Here is an 18,535-nt window from a genome sequence, read left to right as displayed (position 1 = left end):
TTTGGTGACAATGCAACCAGCAACATAAGATCTGTTCGGCTAACTAGTACAAAAGAAAGGAAAAACATAGGTGTTCTGCACATGCCTCTGTGTGTGTGTGTGTATTTGTGTGTGTATGTGATTTGTTACATCTTTTAAAACTCAAGATTATTTTTAGTAAAAACCAAAATGCAAGATGGCAGTGGGCAGGTTTATTTTAAATTCAGGGGGGAAAAGAGTTGTTTTTTTCCGATACGAAAAGCCCCCCAGAAGTCCACTTGGTGTGGCAGGCAATACATTTAGCTTAGCCTGAAGTGAAAAGTGGGTAGCCTCACTCAGTTGTGTTGTGGTTAGCTGGCTTACTATATAGTTTTCCATTGTTCAAACATTTTAAATGACCACAGTGTAAGTTGAGTATTCTCCTCAGACCAGCTTACCCGTCCTGTATTTAGACAGCAATAACAAGCAGAAAGGAAGGCAGTGTCTGGGGGGAGCAGAGAACCCCTAGAATAATATTCTAATGTTTCAGAACACTATGATCCTAGGGGTTGAAGCTATGTGACTAACCTATAGGAAAGATCACCTTACAATGAAGGCTCTTTTGTTCCTCCATAACTGTGGCCCTTTGGATGGGGTCCAAGATGGGCCCAACCCATCCTGATACATTCCTTAGCATGGAGATAATGGGCTATAAAAGTTCTGTGCCAGGCACTGTGCTGAACACTAGGGTTACAAAGAAAGGGACACATAGGCTCTGCCTCCAGTGAGCATACATTCTCATGGGAACCCGGGGTTGTGGCTCAGAGTCAAATCTAGTCCAGCCTTTGCCACTGTCCCATTCTGTACTTTAGGGGAAAGGAAAGAAGGAAGGAACAAGTATTTATTAAGTGCTTACTATGTTCCAGGTACTGTGCCCAAAAGCCCAAAAGACTCTACCCTGGAATTCAGTTCACTCCTTTGTAAAACGAAAGGGCTGCAGTCAATCTGCCAAAATCATAAAAACAGAAATAGTGCTGGCGGAACTAGGGAAGACTGGCACACTAATATATCCTGTTAGTGAAGCTGTGATTTTCTCCAACTGTTTTGGAAAACAATTTGGAAGAATGCAAAAAAACCTCCCCTAAATTCTTTCTACCCATAGCCTTTGGCTTAGCAATTCCACTACTGGGCATAGATGTCACAGAAGTCAAAGATGGTGGGCAGGGGGATGGGAGGCAGAGCTCTCACATGTACCAAAACATTCAATTTTTGTGACAACATAAACTTGGAAACTATGGCTGCCCACTAGCAAATGGCTGAACAGATTGCAGAATGTCGGTGTGACAGAATACTTACTACATCCCTATAAGAAACAGTCAACATAAAGAATTCAGAAGCATGGGAAGGCTGATGTAAGTTGATGCAGGGCAAAGTGAGCCACCCTGGAAGGATACAGACAATGACAACAATGATATAAAGGAACAAATACATTGAACGAATGATGGTTAAATGCTGATTGATTTTCATACCCAATTTTGTTTCAGCATGGATGATGAAAACACATCATTCGCTTCTCCGTAGATGCAGTAGTTTTTCCTTGGTCATAACAGGTGGGGATAGGGAAGAAGGTAGTTCACTATAATTTAAAAGGGGAGGGGTGCATCGATAAAATTTTACAAAAAACAAACCAAATTAAGACATTGGATCAAATATTGTCTAAATTGCTTTCCACTCCTCATAGTCTATGAATAGTGTATAGATAGATCTACATGTGATTCAGAAATCCAGCTAATTGATCTGGCTCTGATGAATTTTGTTTACTTTGCTGCTTGAAAAAATTCCAAAGAAAAAAAATTTGCTTTAAGCTACTTCCAGTGCTTTCTAAGCATTTCTTAACTGAGTCACAATAGTTCCTGTAGCCCCTGGGTTTCATTATTGGGGGGGGGGCAGTACAGAGCATTCCAGGGTTCCTGCTGAAGTCCTCCTTGTCTAGAGCCAAAGGATACCTTAGTTCTGATTCATCACCTTGTGTGATGAGGATAACTCATGCCTCTGAGAGTTTTATTTTAATTCACAGTTTTCTTCCTCTTCCAAAAGCTTTCCCATTTTCTTTCTGTATTTAGGATTCTGCTTTGCTTCCCTCTAGAGATGACAAGGTCAGCTGGTTCAACAGCCTTGTCGGACAATTACATCAGACAAGAGATAGCACATACCCAGAATGCTTTGGGGTCTCCTGAACACCACTTCTGCTTTCTTTCTTCTCCTTTCTGAAACAACTGACAACTAGACTATGAGTTCTGCTAGCATGCTGATTCCCCTGACAGAAGGGCTAGAAATAGAAAAATGTAAGGGCATAGGGAAGAAAGAGCAAAAAATGCATGCATGCATGCATGCATACATACATACATACATACATACATGGATAAAGGAATACACACACACACATACATAAGCCAAATCCTCTCTCCCAGTGGAGGAAATGAGAAAGTATGCAAGGCATGAGAGCAATACATGGAACGGGCTCCTACTGTAGCTTGAAACCAGCTTTTTCCAGTCCATTATCTAGTCGTCTAGAGGAGCAGGGGACCAGCTGGCTAAGATGCTCTCCCTAAAAGCTAAACACAGACAGGAAACCACATGTCTGATACTGTAAAAATCATTCCTCTTCCTGCCATGGCTAACCAAGCAGGCAACGCAATAAGGTGGTTTTTGTTTAAAAGAAACTCTAATCCACAACATGTTTTTTTTTTCTAACGAGGAACAAAAATAAGACACACCTTCACGAAGACTCCTTCCACCTCACCCTCCTCCCTATGTTACCCAATTCCTCCCCCAGGGAGCCAGTGGAACACAGATGAACTTTCAGACTGTCTCCGTGCTTATTTACAATCAGCAGAGAACACGCACCAGAGTCAGGCAGGACCAATGTCTACTTCACTGTATGCTAGCACTGGAGATGATGTGGGCTCTAACACCTTTGACAACTGGGATCACAGGAATGGTAGCCAACATCACAACACAGATTCAGGGCTTGCCTTTGTGCCCGAGCTCACGATTTCTGACAATATCTCCTCTCATCCCTGCATGGCTCTGTACTGTCCCCTACTCAGCAGACCCCCAAGTAATGGTTTTAACTAATGACATCAGAAAGGAGAACAGGCATATATTGGGAAATGTTTAACAAGTGGTTCTCCAAGAAAAAAAAAATGTGCTCAGGATACATTCTTTTGAGGGGGGAAGGCAAGGTATTTGGGGTTAAGTAATTTTCCCAAGGTTAAACAGCTAGTAAGTGTATCAAGTGTCTGAGGTCATATTTGAACTTGGGTCCTTTTGACTCCAGGGCCAGTGCTCCATTCACTGTGTCACCTAAGTGACCCTATCATGACATACTTTTTTAGCTTGATCTGTAGCACTAACGTTTTCTCCATCATTTTAAGTCTAGGTAATCAGTAAAGCAATAAACAAATACAAAACAATAAAACAAACCCTGATTTGTAGCATTTGCCAATTCCTAAGTTTTTGATGTTCATATTAATTTGTTAATCAGATCACAATCCTGTCGAAATTGGCTCCCTCAGACCCCTAGGAGAGGGTGGCTAAGCTGATCTTGGTCTTGCCACGAGACCTTGCCCTCACAATACTGGATATTGATCATGATAAGGCAGGTGATCAATCCAGAGTAATATAAGTATTTGCTTGTTTATTTCTTTGATCTCTCCTTCTCGACCGCTGCCTGAGACCATAAAGACATACTGCTTTGCATTCTGAACCCAGAACTGTACTATGTCCTTTAGTATTCTAAAATGGTTCACCTTCTTTGGGAGAAGGGAGAGCAATTGATTCCACATTTGCAAATCAGTAAAGTAATGAGTATAATGTAGCAGACTCCAAAAGAAAGTGAGCTTCATGGGAATAGGAACTATTTTAGTTTCGTCTCCAGATTTCCAGTGCCTGAGATGATAAGTATTTGTTGGGATGAATGATCGAATTGAATGCAATAGTTGTTTTTTAATGTCTGACTGATAAATGCTGTTTTAAGTACTGAGTCAAATCTCACTATCCTCAGCCAGATCTCCAAAGGACCCATAAGAACTCCATTTATAGAGACTTGCTTGCCCTCTGAACATCCATTATGAAGAGCTCATTTATGAAGGGCAAAAGCCCTTCAAACCCATCATGAGTTAGAACCAATGTGCGAAATAAGGTGTTCCATCTAAATTCCAAGTGACCAGGTGACTTAATGATGTGGTAAGGTTTTACATTTGGAAAAAAGAGTTCTAGAAATAGGCACTAAATTTTAGGAAGGGCAGGAGAAGCTGGAGAGTACCCAGGAGGGTATGGGGATGGGTCTGTAATCTTGGCATGACACTCAGATGAAGAAACTGTGGTTACTGAGCCTGAAGAATAGAAGACTCAGGAGAAAGACAAATGCTGGCTTCTTGTATGTGTGTGGAAGATACTACAGATCCACAAGCTTCCTGGGTCTTCCTTGCACACAATTTCCCAATCTGGGGCATTTTCACTGGCTGCTCCCCCTGCCTGGAACTCTGTTCCTCCTCATTCTCCACCTCTAGGCTCCCACTGGCTCTTTCAGCTCTCAGCTAGATTCTGACTCTCAGAAAGAAGCTTTCTCGGATCTTAATCTTAGTGCCTCCTTCTCGTATCTCTAACAAATCCTGTATCTTGTTTGCATGTTTTCTCTCTTATTAGGCCAAACTCCTAGAGAACATTTTGTCTTTCATTGCATCCCCAGTGCTTAGCACAGCATCTGACACACAGCAGGCACTTAATAAATGCTGGCTAGCTGACTTCAAGCAGGATTAGCCATGTGTTGTTTTGCATAAGAGGGCAGAAGTCAGATTAATAGGCAAAAGCTTCGAAGAGGCAGATGTCACAGAAAACTTTCTACCCATGAGCTGCACCAAAGGGGAAGGAATGGGCTACTTCAGGAGGTGATGGGGAAATTTTATTTAACTATCTAATACGTGCTAACTGACTGACTCACTAGAGATCGTCCAGGAAAGGTTGGATTACCAAGCCTTCCACAGGTTGTAGAGGGGATTCTGAACCAAGCACAACTTGGACTGGATGGTCTCTGAGATTTGGTGATTGTGAAACTTGGATCATTCTCAACAAACTGGCAAGTACCCTCAATGTGGTCTCTAGCACAGGGCTGGTCCCAGACTGAGTCGGTTTGCATCAAACTCTGTCCCGTGGTCTCCACGTGCATCTCAACTTGACTGGTCACAAGGGGACCATGAGATGCATCAGTAAGAGTGATTCCCACCCCCGAGGAGGGCAAAGCCATGCCTAGCCAACCACTGGTCAGGGCAGCAATGACATGAAAGGCAGCACATTTACACAGTGGAGAGTGGAACACTTCACAGAGATAAGGTGGGAGGGTTTATTCCTTTGTCATTAGAGTTCCATTATTATTCTGCCCACTGAAGTACAGAAATAGCCTGCAGCAGGCTTCCCATTCTACTATAGTCAAGAACATTGGACAGGAATAAAGTGCCAATTAGCCGAAGATATGAAGGGTGTGATTAGCTTGGATCTGAAGGCCTAGACCCAGCAGGCTTATCTTTCCACTGTGAAAGCGCTCATGGCAGATTACCCACAGCAGGGCCAGACACAGAATATGTGGGTCCTGGGATGATGCCTGTTATCTCAGTATGAGACTATCCTCACTAGGCAAAAATGCCCATCCAGCGATTGTGGAGGAGAAGACTCGAGTCACGGAGGCACAAGGGAGTTCAGGAGATGATTTAATCCAGGCTCATGTCCCTCAGCAAGTAAAACATTCAAGATTGAGCCTGGAGCTTAGCATTTATAAAGAAAAGAGAAAAAGAGAGGAGAGGAGAGGAGAGGAGAGGAGAGGAGAGGAGAGGAAAAAAAGACCTACACTTAATAGGAATCATACATGCTGATTAGAAGTTGGAAGGGTCCTGAGACCTTCTCTAATCCAAGCCTCTTAAATTATCAATGAAAACCCAAGACCCCTGAGCATGACAGTGACTGGTCCAAGATCACACAGGTTTCCATAAACAGCAGTTGGGATTTGAATGAACCCAAAGTGCCACAATGCTTCCACCTTAGACTGGTATTCTGACCTGGAGAAGAAATAGTTTGAGAGTCTCCCCCAGAAGTGAGGTACCACTTGAGGGAGAAACAAATCTATTTGTGAGTACCAGTTTCTCAACTTAATGATTACAATCAAATGCATATTTTTTAAATGCCTTATTCTGTGACAGAAAGAATAACAGAAAAGACAGTTCACATTTATGTCATGATTTATAGGTTCATCTGGTCCTCAGAAGCTTGGGTTCAACATTACTTTCTTCAGTTCATTTTACAGATGAAGAAACTGAAGCAAGCAGGGTTAAGTGACTTGCCCAGGGTCACAGAGCTAGTAATTGTCTGAAGCTGAATTTGAACTCAGGAAGAAGAGCCTTCCTGACTCTAGGCCTGTGCTCTGTGCACTTTGGTGTCATCTAGCTGCCCTTGTGATTGATATTACATATTATATCTATGAAGTATTCTGCAAACTTTATAAAATGTTGGCTATAATTTTATTTGGGGGCAGATGGTTTCCCTATTTGATTTTCTCTTCCCCATAGTCTAGAAAAGTGCTTTGCATGAAGTAAGCACTCAAGAAACGTTTGCTGAATTGAATTAATTGAACTGAACTGAACATATTCCAGGCAGCCTTGTTTAGGGGATGGAATATGTGCTTAATTGGTAAGCCTAGGCTGGGGTCTGAGCTCTGCTCTAACTTGTAGGATGGTTCTACTGTAGAGCGGAAAGAATACTCTGAGGATCTGAGTTCAGATCCCACTTCTACTTATGGCCACTCATTTGACACTGGGCAAGGCACTTAATCTGCCAGTTCCTAGAGGGGTGGCCTCTATGATCTCTATTGTCCCTGCCAGTTCTAAAGCTATGATCTTGTGACCTGGACAAGTCATTTCCATGGCCTATGCCAACTTCTTCTTTTGTTGGATGGGAATATAAGTGTCTACCATTGTCTGTCTCCTAGGATTGTTTTGGGAAAAACATTTGATAGTGGGGATGAGAGTACTTTAGCTGTTGTTTTTAATCCTGAGTTTTAATAAATCCTATATAAACTCATTAGCATTTCTATCTACAAAACAGAATGGAGAAAGGGGGTTGTACAGGAAGAAGGGAATCTATCTATAATGGGCACACTGCTTGTAAAAGCAACTGTGCAGAATATGATTGTTCTATGCCACATTCCCAGAAACAAGACCCAAGAGAGCTGAGACTGGAGCAGCTGTCAATGCAAAGAGACAAGACCACCCACCCAAACCATGTGAGGTCCCAGAAGGCTTCCATGCACCATACACACACACACACACACACACACACACACACACACACACACACACACAATAGTCTGGAAGAAAAGGTTGATCCAAACCAATCAGTTCCTTCGGAAGGTCTTGTCTTTTATAGATGTAACTTTAGAAGGTGTAGATGAGAAGGACAGCAGTGGCATCCACTTACAGACCAAGAAAGCCCATGACACCACTAACAGAATGAGTTTATTCACATTTAGCATAGCTAAAAACTCAGCAAAGGCATCTGAATTCTGAAAAGGACAATTTCAGTGCTCAAATAGGTCTACATTTGTACAAAGGAAAATAAAGAGATGGGGAGAGGTGGAAAGACTGGATTTGGGAGACCGAGGACCTCATATTCCATTTCTGACACCATCTGACTTCGGGTTACTTACTTAAATTCTCTGGACCTGAGATGACTCATTTTACATGTGACAGGGTTATAACAGATGGTTTGAGAAGTCTCTTCCAGTTCTAGGTCTATGAGCCAATGAACTAACTTACTCAGAGTTTGTGTGACCCAGGCACTTAGCCTCCCTAGGTCTCAGTTTCCTAATCCATAAAATATGGTGACTAGAAGATGACTGAGTTCCCTTCTACCTCTATCTATGAGCACATATGGCTTGTAATTAATCATCAATCTGTCCCTGGAAATATGGAATCCTCAAGGGAAGTGACTTGGCTTTCAGCATGCTGCTAATTAAGAGCTATCCAGGATCAAGACAACATCAGCCAAGTGACTGTAACCTGGCAAGACCCCGACTCATTGGGAGAGGAGTTGGCTATGGGAGAAGGGTGTTCATGCTTCTGGATAAAAGTAGAGGAGGTTCACCCCCATGGGAAGGAAGAAAGTTCTAGAACAAGCAAGTCCACACCAGCCTAGTGTCTCTCAAAGGACTTAGCTGCCAGATGTGGTTGGATTTCCTGAGTTTCATTACACCAAAAATGCTCCTCATTTTGCTTTTCCAGGAAAGGAATAGTTAACTCTAGCAAGTATCAGCTTACTTATTTATTTATTCTGATAAATAGCTAGTTTATTTATTCTTGTCATAAATAACTATTTTATTTGTTTATTTTAGTAAGTAACTGACATCAGGAGGCTGGTTTTCTATTTTTCAATAATGTCACTTATAAGTATTTTCATCAACTTTCCCCCATCTGGTAGGTTTGATTCCAACATTTCTTAGGGGAAAGCAGTGAGGAGGTCCTGTGTGATGGGTTGAAAAAGTACAGAGGAATGACTCATTCATGGCAAGTCAAGGGTCATACAGACAAAGATGGAATGACAAGAGATTATGATCAGAGAAAGGAATTTCAAAACTCTATCACAGAAATGAAAATATTTGTGAGAGAGGACAAGATGATGCATGGTATCACCAATGTATGGCAGCACCCTGTATAGTACTGAGGTTGAGTCATGGGATTTGAATGGTTTGGAGACCAGGAGGCTAGAGTATTTGAAAGAATATATACAAGGATAGAGAAGTCTCCTAGGAAAAGGATAATGGAGTTGGGAGGTGGGAAGATGAACTTCATCTGACCACAGCATAAATGAATCTGCGTCAACCTGAAATATGGATTGATAAGAATATATTGGCTGGCAACTTTCCAATTCCAGTGACTACAGAAACATCTCTGGGGAAAAAATGCAAAAGGCAATAGAAGCTAAATTAAGATTAGAGAGAGAGAAAAGGGATTTCTCACAGACATGCTCAGGAGCCAGTGAAGAAAAAGAGAAAAGAACCCACCTTCTGAGAAGTGTAAAATGTCATTGCATTCCTCCTTCCTACAGGAACACATGAAGAAGGTCTCACCAGGAACCTTTTTTTCCTTCATTATGCATTTGTCAGAATCAGAATCCTCCAGGGCAAAGCCATGAACCTTGAGGCTAGGATCATGGCAGAGGGTTTCCATGGTTACATTTTTATCATTCTTCCTCCTGGAATTGAGGGAAGGAGAGATGACTTGTTTGGGGTTTTGTTTGTTTGTTTTTGTTTTTGAGGATAGCAGTTAATCCCCATAATACAGAAATCTCTGAAACTGTGACAGTTTTATCAATGTAACACCAGTGGGAGCCAGGTATAGCTCTCCCTGCTTACCCACCTTTTTTCTTTCCACCAAGTCTACACATGAAAGTTTCTAAGGAGATAAATAGAGCAGGGGTCTGTGTTTTTCAGAATTACATCACAGAACATCAGAACTGAAAGTGATCTTGGGGGGAGGGGATTCATTCTAGACTAACTTTCTTGTTTTAGAGATGAGGAACCTGAAGCACATAGGAGCTAAATGGCTTTCTTGGGATTCACAGCTGGGAAAAGAACTTGTGTCTCTTGATCTTCCCCATCAATGATCTAAATTTGCTTTTCCACTTGTCACTGTTGGTGCTTCAGTCATGGCCAACTCTTCATGAGCCCATGTATCTGTTCATATTTTTCTTGGCAAAGATAGCAGAGACGTTTTCCATTTCCTTCACCAATGTGTCCTCATTTTACAGTTAAGGAAGTGAGGCAATTGGGGGTTAAGTGACTTGCTTAGGGTCACATAACTAGTAAGTATCTGAGGCTGATTAGAATCTTCCAGATTCTAAGCCCAGTATTCTATTCACTGAACCACCGAGCTTGGCCTTTGCCACTCATTACAAGGACTCCAATTCAAATCAGTTTCAAGGACAAGAAACAAAGGAGGGCTGGGGGCCTGGAGCCATTTGCCTTGATGGCTTTTCTACATATGTTGCTTTATATACTAGCCAAATGTGCAGCTTGGATCTGTCAAGCCTTCCCTTCTTGGTTTGGGAGTAAAGTGGAATGGGGGGGGGGGGGGGGAGGCAGGGAGAGAGGAAAAGGAGAGAAGGGAGGAAGACGAGGGTCTAAGAACATGCTTCACTCTGTTCTGTGTTCTGTAGTTATCCAATCTTTCCACCCTGTGTTACCTTCCAAGGTGAGTAAGTGAGTGATGGTCAGGCTACAACAAATCAACCTTTAGAGAGAAAGAAAAGCCAATTCTAGGGATCTAAATGTCTAAATGAGGTTATCAGACTGGGACCTGGATTCTAGACTCAGCTTTTCTACTTAACTTCAAATGAGACTCTGGGTGAGTCATAACCCTTCTTGGGACCTTACTTTCCTCTGTAAAATCAAGGACTGCCAAAAAAAAAGTTCAATACAGAAATGAAGGCCCCATATACATTGAGATGCTAAATAGAGGCCCATAAATTAGGTTAGGGTTAAAAAAACCTTATCAAACCTGAAAGTAACAGACGATTTCTGGCCTCTTAGAAATAATGACTAATAGATGAATACAGAGGAACATGGGAAGATTTATATGAACAAATGCCAATCAAAGGCAGATCTGGAAAACGAAATACACAATGACGACAACATTGTGTGAAAGAAACAAGGGGAAGAACAAAACAAAATCAAACATTGTCCCTGCCAGGTTTAATGTGAGTGTCAAATGAGATGACATTTATCAAACATTTTGTAAACCTTAAGGCATTTTTATAAATGCTAGCTATGACAACAATGGTGACGACAATTATGATTTTAAAAGGTTGACCTTAGAAAAAAAGTGAGAAAATGCATTTCCTTCCTTCTTTGAAGAGGTGGGGAACTAAAGTGATGGAATGCTGTTAATGGGTTAGTTGGTCTTGCTAAACTGTCTGTTCCCTCTTTTCAAAATTCTTTGTTACAAGGGGGAGGAGGGGTAGATCTGGAAAAGAAAGTGATGTAAAAATAAATAATAAAACAATTTTAAAATTATAATAAAATTAAATAGTAGGTAGAGCTAAAGGGTCAAGGCCCTTATCTGCTCTAACACTGTAAGGACTTTATCATTTTATACATTTTCCCTTATTCATACCAGGAGGGAGCCCCAGAAAAGTCTACCTCCCATTAGCTCATTTTACAGATAAGGGAAAACAGTTTCAGGGGCAGTGGAGTGATTTGTTCACAGACACAGTTAATAAGAGTGTGTGTGTGTGTGTGGGGGGGGGGGGGATTTGCAACTATCCTCCTAACTCCAAATACAACAGTCTGATTGGCTCTGGTGGGTTGCCAACCCTCCTGGTTTGGGTTTCCTAAGCATTTTAAAAAGGTCACTCGCCTGACCAAGGCCCCTGTTCTCATTACTAGTTTACAATTTCAAGCAGGAGGGACTGTCTTACAGGGAGATTTCAAATACTTACATCTTGAAGAGGAGGGAGTGGGGGCGTGGGAAAAAGCAGAATTCTTGTGATCCCAGGGTGATGCTAAAGCTGGGCTCTTAATAGGACTAAAGTCCACATTAGCCTTCTCTAGTCTATTCTGAGGAGTTGGGTTCTTATTTAGCTAGAAACTGTTTCCAAAAAGGAAGCACTGAAAATGCATCTTGCAGCCTCCCAGTTCTGTCTTCTGGGCCCCTGAAAACTGTGTAAGGGCAGGTTTTCTGTGGGGAGTCTCCTCTGCCAGAAAAATACAGAAAACCAATCATGAATGAAGGTCAATGTCCATGTCCTCAGAGAGTACCAAAAACACCAGGGAGATGTTGTTTAGTTGAGAACTACCAATACATGGCAAAGTACTGCATGTGGTTTGGTGGTGGTTGGGGGTGAGGAGGGTTGGTTTGTTTACAGCTCAGCCATCATAAACCACCAAATTGTGAGATGGATAATTTGAGTCTCCTGGAGTTTCCTATTTCCTACTGGAACATCACTTAATGCCCATCATCCCTGTATAGTCTAAATCAGTCCTAAATGGAAGTTGAGTATCTCATAGCCTCTCCCATGTGGTATCCTGTTATTGTGAGGGAGGAAGGAAAAGCACCCTTCTAGGTACCCTTTGCTGGTAGCTCAGAGAATAATAAAGTATATTTTTAAATGCAATCATCATACCCACCTCCCATCAGAGAGGTAAGAGACACAAGTGGCAGATAAATACATCTTTGGACATGGCCCCTGTGTGGATGTGTTTTGCTTGACTCTGTTTGTTACAAGTTGTTTTTCTTCCCTTCTTTCAGTTTTTAATTGAAGGGGGAGAGGGTGGTCATAGCGATGTAAAAAAGTCATTGTAGCAGATATTTTTTTAATCCTGAGGTTTCATATCACCCCCAGCAAACAGACAAAGATGAGAAAAACTAGCAATAGTCAATAATGGAGGGGTTGTGGGATGAAAAACCCATACACTGCTGGTGGACTTGTGAAATGGTACGACCACTTAAGAAAGCAATTTGGAATTATGTGAATCCCTTTGAACTAGAGACTAATGCTGGGCTTATTAAATACCCTAAGGAAATAACTGATAAAAAGAAAGTCTCCTTATACATCATAACATTTATAGCAGCACTTTTTGTGAAAGCAAAGAATTAACTGGAAACGAAGTAGATGCCCATCAACTGGATAATGGCTTAACAGACTGTGGCATGTGAAGGCAACGGGATATGCTTGTGCTATGAGAAACAATGAATATGATGAATTTAAGGCAGGGGTTAAATGACTTGCCCAAGGCCACCGTGTTATTTAGTGTCTCTAGGAAGACTGTGCCACCTAGCTGCCATCTTCTCAAGTAATAGGCTTCTCCTCCCCTCTCTGGACACTCCAACTTAGCCGATATCTTTTATTGGAGATTGCAAGAAAAGAATGAAACTGCCTCCACCCCTCAAAGAGCTCCCATTCTACTGTGAGGAAGTACAAGACGTGCACAGATAAGTATATGCAAAGCAGGGGAGAAGGAGACAGAGATCAGAGGAAGGAGAAAGGGAAAGAGAAAGTATAATTAGGGGTATCAGGAAATGGTCTTGTGTGGGAAGAGGCGCCTGTAGACCAGGGAACACCTGGCTGGAGGTTACCGCTAAGTAACACATTCAACAGTTCAATGTCAACTGCACTGATTAAGGACTCTGTGTAAAAGGCATTGCCTGAAGCACTAGGGACTTGGAGACAAAACTCAAAAGGTGCTTGTGCTTGAGGAGCTTAAAGAGGAGGTAGGAAAGAAAGGGTCCTTGGTGGGGGAGGGATAAGGGTCTAAAGGATGTCTTACCACACCGCCACGCAGATTTCATGGGCTTGTTCACAGATCGATGTGATACTACAGTAACTGAAGCAGCTCCCATCATTGGTGCAGTTGGTTGCTTGTACATCACAAAACTTGCAGAGGAGTGCAGACTTTATGGCACCATTTTCCTCAGTGACTGGAGTCCCATCAACTGGGGGAGAAGAACACCATCACAAAGACATGAAACCACCTGGCAATTGACAGAGTCTCTGATGTAAGTCAGCCCTGGAAACAGAGGAGCAAGTCCTCTACCATTTTAAATGAACTCCATCTCTTGGGTACAATAGGTTTCCCCAAATCGCTCTAATGTTGTTGAGTTGTTTCGATCCCATCTGACTCTTTGTGACCCTCTTTGGGGTTGTTTTGGCAGAGATATTGCAGTGGTTTGCCATTTCCTTCTCCAGTTCATTTTACAGATCAGGAAACTAAGGCAAACAGGATTAAATGACTTGCCCAAGGACACACAGTTAAGTGTCTGAGGCTAGATTTGAACTCAGGTTCTTTTGACTCCAGGTCCAGTACCCTATCCACTGTACCATATAGCTGCCCAAACCCCTCTAATACCATAATTGATTATTGCATAAATGTACCATCATCTTCTGATAAAATCAAGAGTTACGAGAGACAAGGCAAGAGCCAGTTGGAGGTGGGGATGGGGGAGAAAGGGAGAGGCACATTAAAGATAAAAATCACTTCGATGTGGTGCTTTAAGGTTCATGAAGCTTTCTATTCCCTCAGTTCTTTTATCACTTAATATCACAAAGACAATATCACTTTGACTACAAAGACCAAAAGTTTCACTGAAATTAGTTTCATTTTTTTCCTGACCCATAAAATGGGTCTATAGGAATCCCACTTAGCAAGTGTCAGCATCAAATGACCCCATTCTCCTTCCTCAAAAGAGAAGACAAAGAAAGAAAAACAAGATTTCTTTTTGAAAAGTAACAAGAGGGATGAAAAAAGTTGATACTACTGCAAAAAGAGTGGATAAAATGGAAGGACCACAGAATCAGAACAGGAAGGAATTCCAGAAGCTATCTTGTCCAATTCCACCCATTATACAAATGAAGAAACTGAGGCCCCTAGAGGATCTGAATCTAGGGGAACCCCAAAGGCCATCTCTCTCCTCACCCCACATTTTAAAGAAGAAACTGGGGCTTGAGAAGACTATATGAAGTACATGGTATTAATTAATTAATTAATTAATTAAGTGCAACAAATATTTGCTAAATGCCTACTGTGCACACGTGCCCAAGGTTCTGTGGTAGACAATGAATGACAATATGACACGAGCATATTATGCAAACCCAACATTCTGACTTTCAGAGAATATTCTCTTGAAGTCAGGGGGATGGATGAGATGACCTCCCGGAATACCTTTCTGTCCTATATGCTTTTATGCTGCATCCCCAATACACTCCACTCTCCATCACCAGCTCCACTGTCCCATGGGCATTCCACCTGTCTCCTGGGTCACCGCAAAAACATATAACTTTAGGTTGACTTTTTTGTGGTGGCAATAAATATAGAAATTTTTTTTAAGACCCATTCATTCCTCTTGGGCTTCAAGTATATTTCAGGAAGCATATTTTTAGGTAACAAGCATAGAGATCTTGGTCTGGGAGACACTGCACATTTCAAAAATAGTTTAACTATAAATACCAGCAGCCATGTTTCTGGATCTCATGTTAAATTTGGGATTGGTACAACAATGTATTTTTTTCTACTAAGATAGGAGACAAAATTGTTCACATACAATTTTAATTTTTATAGTTAAAGCAAAAAAAAAATCAACCAAACCTAGAGACAAAGACTGTCTTTTTTATATTGATACTTTAAAAATGTGATGTACTTACACTTTCTTCAATGAATAGCCAAGACACCCTATACATATTCAAATATTTCAGACAAATATTGAATATCAATTTAAGGAGCATTATCCAATGGAAAGAGTTTGGTTGTAGTCACCACGTAGATTGTTTTCCTCATTTTATGTTCATTTGCAGAGTATAGTTATTATTTTATTTCCTAGACTCGTGCATCTTTCCAGGTCTACAGTTAATAAAGACTGTGGACTTTTCCCACTGTTTGCTTTGCATATGAAATAACAATGCTGTCCAGGGCACTTGGAAGATTCATGACTTCTGCTAAGACAGCTGGATCTTTTGCTGAGCACTGACCATCACACTGAGGGGCCCTCAAGTCCGATAAAATCAAAGCAGAACAGAGAGAAATCTCTTGCATGTAAGAGAGCTAACTTGAAAAACCCAATGGTTCCTTTGAGAGCCCCATCTCTAATCTGGCATTATTCTTCTTTCTGACATTCCTTCTATCTCAGGCTATTGTAGAAAAACAGATTTCTTGCCTTCCCATGCTTCCCAGCCCTGGCTGCTATTTCCTTGAGCTACCCTGCCGAGCCCAGGCTTGAGAGGCCCATGGGCCCAAAAGCACTGGTCACCATCTGGATCCACAAGTTTCTATAAGTAGGTTTTTAATTGGAATTGGCACTTCAGAGCAAGGTACTGGGAGCAGCCATCTGACACTAAGCCAATGGGATTCTAGATGCTGGCAAAGAAAGAAGCCTGTGCCAATTTGGGGAAGGGGGGAGGTGTTAAGCATATCTGGAATGCATGAATATCCTCCCCAGATTGGAAGAAAGGTCTATCTAGAGTGGTATACAATGAATACCATGATGTTTTTTCAGAAGGCAATGTATCCAAAAAGGACACAGTTTATCCACTGGATTTCCTGCCAAGATGACTGGCTGAATGGGAGGGAGGACATTGCCCCAGCTTCCGTAGCCTATTCCAGCAAAACTGAAGTTTGCACCAGACCGAATCATGGACAAGAAATCCAATGAACAACAATGGTGACTTTATACATCTCAGAACTGTACAAAAAGCCAGCCACCAGCCCACAATTAATCAGAAAGGGGTGCCCTGCATCAAAGCATGTACCAGGGAGGCAAGAGACTGATGTATCTTGAGAAAGCCCCAGGGTTGTCAGAAAAGCCCCACAAAGGGACCTTGGAAATGATGGAGAGGTACTTCAGTAATCAGATCAAGACCTCATTAAATTCATCAGATCACTAATACTATGACTAGGGAAGCCAGGGGGGGCCCTAAAGATTCAGGGCTGTGAACTTCAAAGATCCAGAGAAGCCTAACCTTTCGATCAGGTAAGCCTAGAACCCAGGAGGTAGGGTGGTGGAAGCACTAGGGGTAGAATTTACTAAAAGATACCAAAACAGTGTTTAAATTTATTTCGAATTTACATCCCTCAAAAGGAGGAAGTAACTCAAGCAGTTGACTCAAAAAGGAAAATAGATATGAATTCCTATTAGAAATGAGATTTTTTTAAGTATGCTTGTTTTTATACAATTTTAAGTCTCAGACAACTATTCTCAAAAGACTGAAAATAATCTGGGGATGTTTAGACTAGGGAAGAGAAGACTATGAGAAGATACACACTGTCTTTAGGCATGTGAAAGGCTACCCTGGGAGAATGTTCCATTGGCCCCAAAAGAAAGAACTATGAATGATGAGTGGAAATTGCAGACTTGGAGTCAGGAAAAACTTCTTAAATGTCAGTGCTGTCCCAGAATGGAGTAGAAAGGTGGGGGCTCTTTCCTGATTTTGTCAAGCAGGTAGCCTGGTGACCATCTGATAAGAATGTGGGCAAAGACTCTTTCAGGTATGAATGCCAACATGGAATAGTGAATAAGGACACTGGCCTGGGAGTCAGGAGGATATGGGTTCAGATCCCACTGCAGACACTATCTGTAGGTCACTTAAATCTCTCAAACTCAGCTTCCTCACTTGTAAAATGTGGGAGGGTTGCTTTCACAGAGCTCCTCTGAGATCTAAATCTGTAATCCTCTGACTCTATGCCCACCAAAGTCTCTCCTGGTTCTAAAATTCTGTGATTATCTCCATAATCTAAGCTTGACAGGGACCTTAGCAATAGGTTATCTGGTCCCAATCCCTAAATTTTATGGATGAGGTGAAGTAATTTGAACCCAGGACAAAGGATCATAAATTTAGAATGAGATAGGAACTTAGGTAGTATAGAGCACAGGGCACTGGGCCTGGAATCAGAAAGACGCAACTTACTGAGTTCAAGTATGGCCTAAGATATTTATTAGTTATGTGGCCCTAGGCAAGTCTTTTAACTGTTTACCTCAGTTTCCTCATCTGTCAAATGAGCTGGAGAAGGAAACCATGCCAATATCTCTGCCAAGAAAATATCACAGAGTTGGACAAAACAAAACAAAAAATGGCTGAACAACAACAAATTAGCCTTTAACCCAGTGCTTAGTACATAATAGTCCCTTGTTAAATGTTTATTGTTTGAACAACAGCAAAGGAACTTAAAGGTCTTCTGACTCAAGACTCAGGGTCTTTCCATTCCTCATACTGCCGCTCATCACATGTGTTAGCCACAAAACAGTCTGCTATTTTAGGAACAGGCTACTATTTCACTAATCTTTCTTGTCTTCTGAGCTCCTTTATCATTTATTGTCACCTCTATTCCTCTGGCCAGTGAGTATGCCATTATCTGTTCATGTGTTCATCTTATCTTTCCAACTAGATGGAATAAAGAAGCTAACATTTACACATTAACAAAGCACTTTACTTATTGTTATCTTATAGAATTCTCACAACAAAACCTTTGAGGTGGTTGCTCCCTATGGGTATTATTACACCCAATTACCAGATGGAAAGAGGCATAAAGAATGAAGGAGTTTCCCGTGGTCACTGAGCGATGGTATTATTCAATCCTAGGTATCTACTGATTCTCTTGCCCTTGTGTTAAAGTAGGGAGCTGGGAGGAAGGGAGTTTGGTGGAAAGAATGCTAGATTTAGAGTAAGAGGTGCTCACTTACTTGGACAATTCAACACTATTCAATAATTCAACATGCATTTATGGAGTGCCTATGACATGCTGGGCACTAGAGATTCAAAGAAAAAAATTCAATTGACCCTGCCTTCAAGGATTTTACATTCTACTGGACAAAAATAACATACACAGATAAATGGTTATAATACATCTACAAAGTAACTTTGGAGAAAAGTATAAATGGTTTTATCTACAAAGTAACTCTGGAGAGGAAGTACACAAATAAACAGTTACATGCATATTTCAGAGAGTGAGAGAGAGACAGAGAGAGAGAGAGAGAGAGAGAGAGAG

At 41.5% G+C, this 18,535-nt stretch overlaps 1 protein-coding gene across 1 annotated transcript in view; it reads right to left on the bottom strand.

Moving 5' to 3' along the window:
* Nucleotides 1-18,535, bottom strand: part of TGFBR2 (transforming growth factor beta receptor 2) — an 86,889-nt gene that overhangs the window by 33,135 nt on the left and 35,219 nt on the right. The window contains exons 2-3 of the mRNA XM_069088568.1: nucleotides 13,331-13,496; nucleotides 9,068-9,258 (exon numbers count right to left, since the gene is read on the bottom strand). Coding sequence (XP_068944669.1) covers nucleotides 9,068-9,258; nucleotides 13,331-13,496 — 357 coding nt within the window. The remainder of the gene's footprint in view (nucleotides 1-9,067; nucleotides 9,259-13,330; nucleotides 13,497-18,535) is intronic.

This window comes from Petaurus breviceps, unplaced genomic scaffold (assembly GCF_028583685.1).
Source record: "Petaurus breviceps papuanus isolate PSGF00001 unplaced genomic scaffold, PetGlider_PUasm1.0 185, whole genome shotgun sequence".
NCBI lineage: Eukaryota > Metazoa > Chordata > Mammalia > Diprotodontia > Petauridae > Petaurus > Petaurus breviceps.
The sequence above is the reverse complement of the archived record's forward strand: the minus strand, read 5'-3'. Positions and strand labels throughout refer to the sequence as shown.